At 52.6% G+C, this 14,796-nt stretch overlaps 1 protein-coding gene across 3 annotated transcripts in view; it reads left to right on the forward strand.

Moving 5' to 3' along the window:
• Window positions 1-14,796, forward strand: part of LOC139234971 (fibroblast growth factor receptor 1-like) — a 242,364-nt gene that overhangs the window by 128,854 nt on the left and 98,714 nt on the right. For all 3 annotated transcript variants that reach the window (XM_070865969.1, XM_070865967.1, XM_070865970.1), the window contains exon 2: window positions 3,030-3,199. In XM_070865969.1, coding sequence (XP_070722070.1) covers window positions 3,109-3,199 — 91 coding nt within the window. In that variant the 5' untranslated portion in view covers window positions 3,030-3,108. The remainder of the gene's footprint in view (window positions 1-3,029; window positions 3,200-14,796) is intronic.

Here is a 14,796-nt window from a genome sequence, read left to right on the forward strand (position 1 = left end):
CCCTTCAGCTAAAAGGTGAACAAGGAGCCTGTCCCGGAACTCTGCTGCTACCTCTTGTCAGTCTCGCTGGCGAGGCTTCGAGCTGGTGGGCCACAGGAAGGCCACGGGTTGCTCAATAAATGCAAGCTGTTTCCCACAGTGGCGTTTGGTGAAATTCCTGTCCGCTGCTTTAAGCTGGCAGCGACATCATAGAACCTCGAGTGCTGCATCTCCGAGAAATTCTCTTGGCTCGTCCAGCAGAAGTGAGGTGCAGCTTGAAACCTTGTAGAAACGGCGGAATGTAAGAGCTGGGAAACGGGTATTCGGAACCTCCAGATCCCGCTCAGAACCAGTCTCTGCACTGGACTCCCAGTGCCACGACAAAAGCTTCTATCAGTAGTTTATGTTTATCTCTTAAATACAATTAGTGATTAGAATCATTAAGGACTCCCACCAGATTAGTGAGTGTTCACTGCACAGAGTCTTAACACTACCGCTTCGGTTTCTGATCCCTCCGTGGTTGACAGCAGCAACAACGGCGTGCATTTATATAGCCCCTTTTAACGTAGTAAAACGTCCCAAGGTGCTTCACAATCATCATTTGACACCAAGCCACATAAGGAGATATTGGAACAGATGGCCAAAAGCTGGGTCAAAGAGGTAGGTTTTAAGGAGCGTCTTACAGGAGGAAAGAGAGGTGGAGAGGTTTAGGGAGGGAGTTCCAGAGCTGCGAGGCCTCGACAGCCGAAGCACAGCTACTAGTGGTGGAGCGATTAAGATCAGGGATGGGCAATACGCCAGAATTGAAGGAGCACAGAGATCTCGGGGGGGTTGTGAGGCTGGGGGAGATTACAGAGATAGGGAGGGGGCGAGGCCATGGAGGGATTTGAAAACAAGGATGAGAATTTTGAAATTGAGGTGTTAATTAACCGGGAGCCAATGTAGGTCAGCGAGCACAGGGGTGATGAGTGAGCGGGACTCGATGCGAGTTAGGACACGGGCAGCCGAGTTTGGATGAGCTCAAGTTTATGGAGGGTGGGAGGCCAGCCAGGAGAGTGTTGGAATAATCAAACCTAGAGCTATTAGAGGTGTAGATGACAGCACCCATTCCAGGCAGCTGTCTCGGCGCTGGGAGTGATGTTTAAGGACAGGGGAGTGATGTTTAAGGACAGAGCAGTGGAGTGTGACATCAACAGTTTGCACTGAGGCTGTGGTCCAATCCTGTAAGAGTTGGAGTTGTGGTGACTGCCTCCGGGGGAATGTGTTTTCATGGTGATTCCCACGAACTGGTCCTTGGGGCATTCTGGTTAAGAGAGCGTGTGTGCGTCATCTGTAGACATCTCAGCTTCAGAATGATAAACTCTCCCCCTCCAGGGTCAGCGAGGTATCCGGGCCTGAGACCACCGGCATCGAGGCGTTAATCCCCTGGGCTGTGCGGAGATGGTGGGGAGGGGCTAGGACACTACAGTTGGCCACTGCACCCACGGAACAGGCAGATTGCTGCACCGCCCCCCCCACCCGCACCCCCTGCTCCGTGACATTGTCCAGTCGCCCCGGCCGGAAGCCCATGCTTTGCTGATGCCAGTTGGATAGAAACATAGAAAATAGGTGCAGGAGTAGGCCATTCGGCCCTTCGAGCCTGCACCGCCATTCAATGAGTTCATGGCTGATCATGCAACTTCAGTACCCCATTCCTGCTTTCTCTCCATACCTCTTGATCCCTTTAGCCGTAAGGGCCACATCTAACTCCCTTTTGAATATATCTAGCGAACTGGCCTCAACAACTTTCTGTGGTGGAGAATTCCACAGGTTCACAATTCTCTGAGTGAAGAAGTTTCTCCTCATCTGGGCCCTAAATGGTTTACTCCTTATCCTTAGACTGTGAACCCTGGTTCTGGACTTCCCCAACATCGGGAACATTCTTCCTGCATCTAACCTGTCCAATCCCATCAGAATTTTATGTTTCTATGAAATTCCCTCTCGTTCTTCTAAATGACAGTGAATATAAGCCTAGTCGATCCAGTCTTTCTTCATATGTCAGTCCTGCCATCCCGGGAATCAGTCTGGTGAATCTTCGCTGCACTCCCTCAATAGCAAGAATGTCCTTCCTCAGATTAGGAGACCAAAACTGAACACAATATTCCAGGTGAGGCCTCACCAAGGCCCTGTACAATTGCAGTAAGACCTCCCTGCTCCTATACTCAAATCCTCTCGCTATGAAGGCCAACATGCCATTTGCCGCCTTCACCGCTTGCTGTACCTACATGCCAACTTTCAATGACTGATGTACCATGACACCCAGGTCTCGTTGCACCTCCCCTTTTCCTAATCTGTCACCATTCAGATAATATTCTGCCCTCTTGTTTTTGCCACCAAAGTGGATAACCTCACATTTATCCACATTATACCTCATCTGCCATGCATTTGCCCACTCACCTAACCTGTCCAAGTCACCCTGCAGCCTCTTAGCATCCTCCTCTGGTCTGCGGATTGTCTCACAAACGATTTCGGGCGCCTTTGGCAAGGTCACGGTACCAGAGATTCCCTGACGGTCTCTGAGCCTTGCCCCAACAAGCAGCCAACAACTTTGCGAGAGGAGAAAGTGAGCCAACGGAAAAGATATTAAAGGGCAATACTCTCCATGGGCCCAAAATGACACGGGGTCGGCTATTTAGGACTGCGATGAGGAGGGATTTCTTCACTCAGAGGGGGGGTGAATATTTGGAATTCTCTGCCCCGGAATATATTCAAGGCTGAGATCGACAGATTTTGGGGGGAATCGCGGGAGATCAGCCGTGATCTCATTGAATGGCGGAGCAGGCTCGAGGGGCCGTATGGCCTACTCCTGCTCCTATTTCTTATGTGATCTCACGCCCTCAATGTCACTGGTCACTTATGAGGCCATGTCCCAGACAAACATTCCCCGTGCCCACCCCCACACCCCCCCCTTTCCAACTCCTCCTGAAGACGATGGGGAAGCAGCAGTGGTTCAAGAGTTGGAACTTTTGCCGGGTCTCTGTATTAAATGGAAATATTATCTCCTTCCACAGCCTCGGCGTCGCCAGCTCAATGAAACTGGAGCACAAATGGTGATACATCGGGCCGACCGCGGGCAGGAGAAGTAGTGGAATGATCGGCTGCGTTCACTTGGCGTGTTGGGCTGTGCTTGGCATGGTGGTCCTCTCCATGGCACGGCCTGCACTGACCATACCAGAGCAAGGTAAGGCTTCCTGTCCCTTTGGCAGGCCGGGACTAAACTGGGGGCAATGCCTTCAAGATGTGTCGGAAGGTCTATGTTGGTGCTGGCTTTTGATGTGGAAGAGAGGGGGTTCGATGACTTGCCTGCACCGTGCTGGTGAACTGAGGATTGGGTTAGTTCTTGGCCGTGCATTGTGTGTTTGTCAAGGTGAGGGATGTTAGCACGAGGGATCGGGACAGTCTCCATATCAGGCACCGTCTGAGTCCAACAATCCAGGCCCAAGATGGAAGTCGCTAAATGAAAGTCCATCTCCTCTTTTGCCCAGCAATGTTCCTCAGACACACTTTTAAACCTTTCACTCCGGGGGCAGCACTCTCGCGGCTGAGTGAGAAGGTTGTGGGTTCGAGTCCCGCTTGAGCCCATAATCCAGGCTGACACTCCAGTGCAGTGCGGAGGGAGTGCTGCACTGTCGGAGGTACCATCTTTCAGATGAGACTTTGAATTGAGGCCCGGTCTGCGCTCTCAGGTGGGCGTAAAAGCTTCCATGACACTATTTTGAAGAAGCGGATCCCCGGTGATAACTCCCCTACTCTTCTTCGAAATACTGCCATGGGATCTCTTGCGTCCACCTGAGAGGGCAGACCGGGCCTCGGTTTAATGTCTCATCTGAAAGGCGGCACCTCTGACAGTGTGGCACTCTGGTGAGAAGCTATTAAATGCTGGTGTTCGGAGAGAATTGGGTGCCCTAGTACCAGAAACACAAGAGTTATCATGCAGGTACAGCAAGCAATTAGGAAGGCAATTGAAACGTTGTCCTTTATTGCAAGGGGTTGGAGTATAAGACTAAGCAAGTCTTGCTACAATTGTACAGGGCCTTGGTGAGACCACCTGGAGTGCTGTGCACAGTTTTGGTCTCCTTATCTAAGAGAGGCGGTGCAACGGATTGATTCCTGGAATGGGAGGATTGTCCTACGAGGAGAGATTGGGCCTATACTCTCTGGAGTTTAGAAGAATGAGAGGCGATCTCATTGAAACACAACGACCTGAGGAGGGTTGACAGGGTAGATACTGAGAGGTTGTTTCCCCCGGGCTGGAGAGCCTAGAACCAGGGGTCACAGTCTCAGGATAAGAGGTCGGCCATTTAGGACTGAGATGAGGAGGAATTTCTTCACTCAGAGGGTGGTGAACCTTTGGAATTCTCTACCCCCAGAGAGCTGCGGATGCTGGGTCCTCGAATATGTTGGAGGTTGAGTTGGACGGATAGATTTTTGGACTCTAGGGGAATCAAGGGATATGGGCTCGTGAACCCTCTGACTCAGGCAAGCATGCTGCCCACTGAGCTAGCTGGAGACCACAATGACTGCCCGTGTACAACATCATGGAAGATCGGCAAATGCACAGTGTGTTCACTTCACCAGCCTTTACGAACGTCCACTGTAAATATTATCTCTGTTGCATCTAATTCTGTAAAACTGAGGTTCTGGGTGTTATTTTGCAGAGACTGTGGGCCTTGTAAGGAATAAGACAGCTGGTAAAATACATAAACAGCAGCGAGCTTGCGGTGTGCGGCTGACGGTTTGGGGATTGTGCCGGAGGTGTACAGTAACACTGTCACTCTCTCTGCCAGGCTGCGTTTGTGCTGTCTGGCGGCTGATGATTCTGCAACGCGCGTCGCACGTCATCGGGACGGGTTTTGAGCAGCCGGGCAGATGCTCGCTTCCTCCACTCGGCTTGACCCTGAGTTTGTCCACAAGCCCCTCTCTCCTTTTGAGGCGAGTCCTTCAGCTTGCTGCGGTGTTTGAAATCGGCAGCACAGGCCCGGAGAGAACTCTGAATCAGCCACCGGGCTTTCCCTTTCTCCAATAAGAACATAAGAAATAGGAGCAGGAGTAGGCCATACGGCCCCTTGAGCCTGCTCCGCCATTTAATACGATCATGGCTGATCCGATCATGGACTCAGGTCCACTTCCCTGCCCGCTCCCCATAACCCCTTATTCTCTTATTGCTTAAGAAACTGTCGACCTCTGTCTTAAATTTATTCAATGTCCCAGCTTCCACAGCTCTCTGAGGCAGTGAATTCCACAGATTTACAACTCGGAGAAGAAATTCCTCCTCATCTCAATTTTAAATGGGCGGCCCCTTATTCTAAGATCATGCCCTCTAGTTCAAGTCTCCCCCATCAGTGGAAACATCCTCTCTGCATCCACCTTGTCAAGCCCCCTCATAATCTTATACGTTTCGATAAGATCACACCTCATTCTTCTGAATTCCAATGAGTAGAGGCCCAACCTACTCAACCTTTCCTCATAAGTCAACCCCTTCATCTCCGGAATCTAGTGAACCTTCTCTGAACTACCTCCAAAGCAAGTATATCCTTTCATAAATATGGAAACCAAAACTGCACGCAGTATTCCAGGTGGGGCCTCACCAATACCCTGTATAACTGTAGTAAGACTTCCCTGATTTTATACTCCATCCCCTTTGCAATAAAGGCCAAGATTCCATTGGCCTTCCTGATCACTTGCTGTTCCTGCATACTGTCCTTTTGTGTTTCATGCACAAGTACCCCCAGGTCCCACTGTACTGCAGCACTTTGCACTTTTTCTCCATTTAAGTAATAACTACTGCGACACCAGACTGTTTCGTGCGGTCAAAGACGGTCAGGCTGACCCGTGGGAAGCCCGAGTTGAAGGGAATTTGGCGTGAGGTGTGTGGGTGGGGCCTGATGGACACCGCGTAAGCCGTTCCGTCTCTGGGTACCGCTTACATGACGCGCAGTGGGGGCCACGACTGTGGCTCAAAGCAGGCCGTGGTCGAGAAGCCATGAGACGGGCTTGGAGGGAGCATGACGTGTCTCTCGCCCTGGCCCACCCGAGCATTGACGATGTGATCGTGTGGGTCACCAACCTTCAGGGAATGGCACACTTGGACTTCGCTTGGGAACTGTGACCAGCCTTCCACTCTTAATCTCGATCCATTGAAAGCCATCTCAATGCCTCCTGAATTCAGAGTAAAGCGCGTTGATCGAATCATAGAAATTTACAGCACGGAAGGAGGCCATTCGGCCCATCGTGTCTGCGCCGGCCGACAAAGAGCTACCCAGCCTAATCCCACTTTCCAGCCCTGTAGGTTACAGCACTTTAGGTGCATATCCGAGTACTTTTTAAATGTGGTGAGGGTTTCTGCCTCTACCACCCTTTCAGGCAGTGAGTTCCAGACCCCCACCACCCTCTGGCTGAAGATATCTCCCCTCAAAATCCCCTTCTACCAATTACTTTAAATCTATGCCCCCTGGTTGTTGACCTCTCTGCTAAGGGAAATAGGTCCTTCCTATCCACTCTAACTAGCCCCCTCATAATTTTATACACCTCGATAGGGTCTCCCCCTCGGCCTCCTGTGTTCCAAAGAAAACAGCCCCAGCCTATCCAATCTTTCCTCATCGCTAAAATCGCATTAGGTGCTGTTTGCAGGCACAGAAGGAATATCCAGACAAAGGACAAAGACAATTGGTGGTGGGGGGGGAGCGAGCGAGTTGCTGGGGGGACTGTGGAGGGGAGAACGACCGAGGCTGGCACGCCTTCTAATGTGGAGCGAAAAGCTGGCTCATCCTTCAGTTAGTTTGCTTTCATTTCCCTTTGACTTGGCTTTTCATTCTTTTCTGTGTCCCTGTTGGTCTTGGCTGGGGTCAAGGTGCCTGGTCTCCAGTCTGTTCAGTGCCTCCAGACAAGGCTGATCTGTATCTGACGACGGAAGCGTTCATTGCCAAACCAAGTTGGCTTCCTGCTTGCTTTGCAATTTGTTCCGTTTACTTTTCCCCTCTTTGAGTTGGAAGCACCCGAGGGTGAGGTTCTCGGCCTGGCCAATGCTTCCACTCCTGGAGACAGTGTTGGTCGATGTTCAGAGTTTCGGCTGGCTCTGGGTGCTGATGGTTTAAGGCTGGAGCCATCGGTGGCCGTGCCTTCAGCTGCCCAGGCCCCAAGTTCTAGAATTCCCTCCCTAAACCTCCCCGCCTCTCTCTCCGCCATTTAACACGCTCCTTAAAACCTACCTCTTTGGCCAAGCTTTTGGTCACCTGTCCTAATATCTAGGAGCAGGGAGACCTTACTGCAGTTGTACAGGGCCCTAGTGAGGCCTCACCTGGAATATTGTGTTCAGTTTTGGTCTCCTAATCTGAGGAACGACGTTCTTGCTATTGAGGGACTGCAGCAAAGGTTCACCACACTGATTCCCGGAATGACAGGACTGACATATGAGGAGAGACTGGATCAACTGGGCCTTTATACATTGAAGTTTAGAAGGATGAGAGGGGATCTCATAGAAACATACAAGATTCTGACGGGACTGGACAGGTTAGATGCAGGAAGAATGTTCCCGATGTTGGGGAAGTCCAGAACCAGGGGTCACAGTCTAAGGATAAGGGGTAAGCCATTTAGGACTGAGATGAGGAGAAACTTCTTCACTCAGAGAATTGTGAACCTGTGGAATTCTCTACCGCAGAGAGTTGTTGATGTCGATTAATTGGATATATTCAAGAGGGAGTTAGATGTGGCCCTTACGGCTAAAGGGATCAAGGGGTATGGAGAGAAAGCAGGAAAGGGGTACTGAGGTGAATGATCAGCTATGATCTTATTGAATGGCAGCGCAGGCTCGAAGGGCCGAATGGCCTACTCCTGCACCTATTTCTATGTTTCTATGTTTCTAATGTGGCTCGGTGTCAAATTTTGTAAATCTGTGAAGCAGCTTGGGACGTTTTAGAAAGACTTGCATTTATATAGCGCCTTTCAGGACCAACGGCCATATCAAAGCACTTTACAGCCAATGAAGTACTTTTGGAGTGTAGTCACTGTTGTAATGTGGGAAATGCAGCAGCCAATTTGCGCACAGCAAGCTCTCACAAACAGCAGTGTGATAATGACCAGATAATCTGTTTTTGTTATGTTGATTGAGGGATAAATATTGGCCCAGGACCCCGAAGGTAACTCCCCTGCTCTTCTTCAAAATAGTGCCCTGGGATCGTTTACATCCACCTGAGAGCAGACTCTCTCACTACGTTAAAGGTGCTATATAAATGCAAGTTTTTTTGAGAGGTGTTGGATATTGTAGAATATGACCTGTTCGGCCCGGAAAAAAAGAATGATTCTTCCCTGTAGATGCTTTAAGAATTAGAAATGTAGAGAATCCGTCTCCATCCCACAATCTGCCTCTCTAACCGTTTCCCTGGTCCCGAGGTGACTTGTAAAGTAATTGGCAAAAGAGCCAGAGGGGAGATTGTTTCACGCAGCGAGTTGTTGTGATCGGGAACACGCTGTCTGAAAGGGCGGTGGAAGCAGATTCAACAGTAACTTTCAAGAGAGACTTGGATAAATATTTGAGGGGGAAAAATATGCAGGGTTGTGGGGGAAAGGGCAAGGGGAATGAGGCTAATTGGATAGCTCTACCAAAGAGCCAGCACAGGCACAATGGGCCCAATGGCTTCGTGTCCTGTGCCGTTCCGTGACTTGCGGACCAAGCCTCTGTCATTTCCGCAGTTGGGCCCAGCCGCGGAGAGGTGTCTGAACAGCAGAATGGTGCCCTGCGCGTTCCTCGTCTCTGGCGTCAGGCTGGCGTCTGGCTTGCACGGCGTGGCCGAGGGTAATCCGCGCGGGCGAGCGGCGGGTAAAGCGGGACCGGGCACTGCGTCATCCCGCTCGGCCGAGCGGTGCGTGGGCGTGAATTCTACGCCTGGCCCCCTTTTTCACCCGCTGTGCTGCCTCTCAACGTTCACCCTGCCAATCCCCCTGGCCAAACACGCCAGCGTCTGAATGTTTGGGGCGTGGTGCCGGTTGGAGTGCGGCCTGGCGCCCAGAGAGCTGCTGCGATTAAGACACGCCTCGCATTTCAGGCTGTTCATCTGCCAGGGCGCTTTTCAAGAACATAAGAATTAGGAGCAGAGTAGACCATGAGGCTCCTCGAGCCTGCTCTGCCATTCAATATGACCATGGCTGATTTTCCACCAACTCCACTTTCCCGCCCGATCCCCATATCCCTTGATTCCCCTAGCGTTTGAAAATCAATTGATCTCAGCCTTGACTATACTCAATGACTCAGCATTCACAGCCCTCTGGGACAGAGAATTCCACCCTCTGAGTGAAGACCTTTCTCCTCATCTCCGCCCTAAATGGCCGCTCCCTCACCCTGAAACTCTGACCCCGAGTTTTCCGTCGTCCTATTATCCGCGCAGTGTAGGTACAAAAGCCTTTACTATTCTGCAAGTCACTGCTTCCAAATGAAAATATACGAGACCACCCACCTACTGTGAATGCTTCAAACTTCAGTGCTTTCTTTGGCTCCAGAAATATAATTAACAACATGAACGATGTGTAATCCTTAAAACGTGTCTCAGCGCTGGCTCAGTGGGTCACAACTCTCGCCTCTGAGTCAGAAGATTGTGGGTTCGAGTCACACTCCTGAGATTTGAGCCGATAACCTCAGCTGACATTCCAGTGCTGTGCTGAGGGAGCCCGGGACTGTCAGAGCTGCCGTCTTTCGGATGAGACGTTAAACCGTCAGATGGATTAGGAGATCTTACTATTTTGAAGAAGAGCAGGGGAGGGCTCTACTCTGAACTCCTACACGGCAAGTGAGCCCCAGGTGGGCAGAGGAAACGCTTCAAGGACACCCTCAAAGCCTCCCTGATAAAGTGCAACATCCCCACTGACACCCGGGAATCCCTGGCCAAAGACCGCCCGAAGTGGAGGAAAAGCATCCGGGAGGGCGCTGAGCACCTCGAGTCTCATCGCCGAGAGCATGCAGAAATCAAGCGCAGGCAGCGGAAGGCGCGCGCGGCAAACCAGTCCCACCCTCCCTTACCCTCAACAACTATCTGTCCCACCTGTGACAGAGACTGTCATTTCCGTATTGGACTGTTCAGCCACCTGAGGACTCACTTTGAGAGTGGAAGCAAGACTTTCTCGACTCCGAGGGACTGCCTCTGATGATGGGTGAAGGACAGGCTGAGATGGGTGCCGATGTTGAGGCTCGCACGTGGAATGCCAGGCGGGCAAGGTACCGGAGAGCAGACGGCACCCATGGAACTGTTAGCACAGCAAAAGGCGCCACTACCAACCGGAATAGCCCCCACGGGCAAATAGCCACTCCCCCCCCCCCCCCAGTCTCTGTCACAGGTGGATGGCCATGCATGGTGCCAGTGCCTTCAGGATAAAAAGGGATGGGGGGGGGTGGGGGGTGCGGGGGGAGAAAGTGAGCTCACAAAATGAAAGTTGGGCCTCGTTCAGTCCTGCGAAAGCCCAGTTTCTCTCTCTGCGCACTGCATGCCCTGGATATCTGGGGCTCCACGTGTTACGGTTTTCGGTCAGCCTCCGGATACGTCTCGATGGCCTCGGCGAGGCTGGGAGCGGCCCACAGCAGCCTGGTCTGTTGCCATCCCTTCTCCCGAGGCCAGGGGCGACAGGAAGTAGCGACCGGCACTCTGCGGTCTGGAGCTGTGATTAATTGAGCTGCCCCCGGGGCTGATGGAAGGTGGGTGTCGTTGATTCATTATCACACAGAGTGGCCCCCCGGGGGGGGGGGGTCAAAGGTTAACTTTGACAGCTGGGACAATGTTTTCACAGAGCGATTCCCGTGAGGGGGGCTGCGGAGATCAGATGCAGAGCGACATTTCTCATCTGCCTCGGAAGCTTTGTGCCCAGTCAGACACTGAATGACAATAAAGTTAGAGAGAGATTATCACGGATTCAGTTCCGAAACTTAGAAACTCATTCATTATTCCGACACGCTTACAGATACTGCGTTGACAAACCAAATTGTAATTCCTAAAGCGGTATTTAAGTTTAAGTTCCCTTCTACAACAACAACTTGCATTTATATAGCACCTTTAACAGAGCAATACATCCCACAGTGCTTCGCGGGAGCGTAATCAAAATAGATTTGACACTGAGCCACATGAACCATTAGGGCAGGTGACCAAATGCTTGGTCAAAGAAGTAAGTTTGAAAGAGTGTCTTAAAAGGAGGAGGTAGAGAGGCGGAGAGGTTTAGGGAGGGAGTTCCAGAGCTTGGGGCCCAGGCAGCTGAAGACACAGCCACCGATGGTTGAGCGATTATAATCAGGGATGCTCAAGCGGGCAGAATTAGAGGAGCGCAGACATTTTTGGGGGGGGGGGTTTGTGGGGTTGGAGGAGATTACAGAGATAGGGAGGGGCGAGAGCCATGGCGGGATTTGGAAAACAAGGATGGGAATTTTGAAATTGAGGCGTTGTTTAACCGGGAGCCAATGTAGGTCAGCGAGCACAGGGGTGATAATTAGTGTAACATATTTTGATGTGAGCGTGTATATGGTTGAACTTTCTTTTGTGCAAGGTTCCAATTTGCAGCTTGTTAATCGTCCACAAGGTGTCTCCAGTCAGTCTCAGTCCCAGTCCTGCTCAGTCCTTTTCACAGGGATCCTTACTTCCCTCTTCCCCCGTCCTCCACCCCCTCCCCCAATTCCTGGTGCCGTGCTCCATTCCGGTCTTCCAAGGGTGGGATGGACTGGGGTCTCGGGCTCCATTTTGTGAATTTGGCCTGGAAAGGAAGAGGAATTCTGGGACTGGGGAGTGAGGGGATTGGGAATCGGGGCAGTGAGGCTCTCCGGGATTCGGAATGGGAAGTGAGGCGCTCCAAGATTGGGAATGGGGAGGGAGGGGCTCTGGGATTACGAATGGGGAGAGAGTGAGGGCTCTGGGCTCTGGGATTTGGGAGTGAGGGGCTCTGGGATTGGGAATGGGGAGGGAGTGAGGGGCTCTGGGATTGGGAATGGGCAGGGAGTGAGGGGCTTTGGGATTGGGGAGTGAGGGGCTCTGGGATTGGGGAGTGAGGGGCATTGGGATTGGGGAGTGAGGGGCTCTGGGATTGGGGAGTGAGGGGCTCTGGAATTGGGAATGGGGAGGGAGTGAGGGGCTCTGGGATTGGGAATGGGGAGGGAGTGAGGGGCTCTGGGATTGGGAATGGGGAGGGAGTGAAGGGCTCTGGGATTGGGGAGTGAGGGGCTCTGGGATTGGAAATGGGGAGGGAGTGAGGGGCTCTGGGATTGGGGAGTGAGGGACTCTGGGAATGGGGAGTGAGGGGCTCTGGGATTGGGGGGTGAGGGGCTCTGGGATTGGGGGGGTGAGGGGCTCTGGGATTGGGGAGGGAATGAGGCGCTCTGGGATTGGGGAGGGAGTGAGGGTCATTGGGATTGGGGAGTGAGGGTCATTGGGATTGGGGAGGGAGGGGCTCTGGGATTGGGGAGGGAGGGGCTCTGAGATTGGGGAGAGGGGCATTGGGATTGGGGAGTGAGGGTCTCTGGGATTGGGGAGAGAGGGGCATTGGGATTGGGGAGGGAGGGGCTCTGGGATTGGGAAGGCCTCTTGTTGAAACGATTTCCATGGAGAAGACTTGTTTCTTCCGAGTTTGCCAGAGTAATAGTCCTTCCCCGTTTATCCGTCTTTAGCCCGCAGATCTCCATGGTGGCGTTCCGGGAAGCTGCAGGTGGGTTCCGGGCGAGCAGAGCCCACGCTTAGATTTTTTACCTCCGAGCCCCCAGCCCTTCGGTTTCTCCGTCTGTTTCGAGTTGCTTGTGTCGTCAGGCTCAGGTTGCGAAGCTGGTGCTGGTTTTAACTGACTGTTTGTTCAAACGCTGGCTGAACCTTTCAGATGTTGTTTATTTTGAAGAGTCTTTAGGTCCCAAAACATTGGGTGTTTTTTGCCTGGGTATGGGTGGAACCGCCTTTCACACATATTCCTAAACTCACTCTGTCAGCCGTGCTTTTGTTACCTCGAGACCCGACTGTTCCAGCACACTCCTGGCCGTGGCTTCCCATCTTCCACCCCACATAAACCCGAGCTCATCCAAAACTTGGCTGCCCCATGTCCTAACTCGCACCAAGGCCCACTCACCCATCACCCCGTGCTCGCTGCCCCGTGTCCTAACTCGCACCAAGTCCCACTCGCCCATCACCCCCTGTGCTCGCTGCCCCGTGTCCTAACTCGCACCAAGTCCCACTCACCCATCACCCCCTGTGCTCACTGCCCCGTGTCCTAACTCGCACCAAGTCCCACTCGCCCATCACCCCCTGTGCTCGCTGCCCCGTGTCCTAACTCGCACCAAGTCCCACTCGCCCATCACCCCTGTGCTCGCTGTCCCGTGTCCTAACTCGCACCAAGTCCCGCTCACCCATCACCCCTGTGCTCGCTGCCCCGTGTCCTAACTCGCACCAAGTCCCACTCATCCATCACCCCTGTGCTCACTGACCCCGTGTCCTAACTCGCACCAAGTCCACTCACCCATCACCCCTGTGCTCGCTGTCCCGTGTCCTAACTCGCACCAAGTCCCGCTCACCCATCACCCCTGTGCTCGCTGCCCCGTGTCCTAACTCGCACCACGTCCCACTCACCCATCATCCCTGTGCTCGCTGCCCCGTGTCCTAACTCGCACCAAGTCCCACTCACCCAACACCCCAGTACTTGTTGACCTACATTGACCTCAGTCTGGAAACTGCTCGATTTTAAAATTCCGGTCCTTATTTTCAGATCCCTTTTGTGGCCTCGCCCCTCCCTATCTTTGTAACCTCCTCCAGTCCTACAACTCCCCCCTCCCAGATCTCTGCCTTCCTGCAATTCCGGCCTCTTGCTCATCCCCGATGTTAATCGCTCCACCATTGGCGGCCGTGCCTTCAGCTGCCTTGGGGCCCTGAGCTCTGGAGGTCCCACCCTGAACCTCTCCGCCTCTCTCCCCTCCTTCTTTGGGAGCCAGCGCAAAGATCACAGACAAGCCTTGGAGCAGGGGAAGTGCAGCCTCTCGGGAGCCTTTCAGTGAGAAGTTGCAAGCTTCGTGCAAAGGATGGTAGCAGTGTGGAAAACTCTCCCGCAAAAAGCAGCAGGAGGGAGCTCAGTTAAATCATTTTCAAGCTGAGAGCGAGAGATTTTTGCTGGCCTAGTGTGTTGAGGGATATGGAGCCAGGGCGGGTGGGTGGAGTTAAGGTCGCAGATCGCCACGATCTCATTGAATGGCGGAACAGGCCCGAGGGGCTCAATGGCCTCTTCCTGTCCCCATGGCTTCCTGGGGCGGTATGATTGTGCTGTTTGCGATAAGAGAACTCGAGTCAGCAACCGAACCGCACGGAGCTGTCTGGAGAACACGCTCCTACGAACTGAGCGACTGAAGCTGCCAACGTTAAAGCCCCTTCAGTTCACAATGGGCCTTTCATTTCAGATTTTGTTGCGACAGAAATCTCCATATAATTTTTTTCATTGGGAGGGAAAATAAATAATTTAACAAGCACAGGACGTCCCAAAGCACTTTGCAACCAGTGAAGTACGTTTGAAGTGTAGTTCCTGTTGCAATGTAAGAAACACGGCAGCCAATTGGTGCACAGCAAGCACCCACAAAAAATATTGTGCTAACTTGCCAGAGAATCTGTTTTTGTTATGTTGGTTGAGGGATAAATGCCAGCCGGCACATCAGGGAGGACTCCCCTGCTCAAGATCGTGACACGAGACCCGAGAGGGAGCAGGCGGGGCCTCGGTTTAACGTCTTATCCGAAGGGCGGCACTCCCTCAGCACAGCACTGGGAGCATCAGTCTCGATTCTGTGCTCCAGTC

The sequence above is a fragment of the Pristiophorus japonicus genome, chromosome 22 (assembly GCF_044704955.1).
Source record: "Pristiophorus japonicus isolate sPriJap1 chromosome 22, sPriJap1.hap1, whole genome shotgun sequence".
NCBI lineage: Eukaryota > Metazoa > Chordata > Chondrichthyes > Pristiophoridae > Pristiophorus > Pristiophorus japonicus.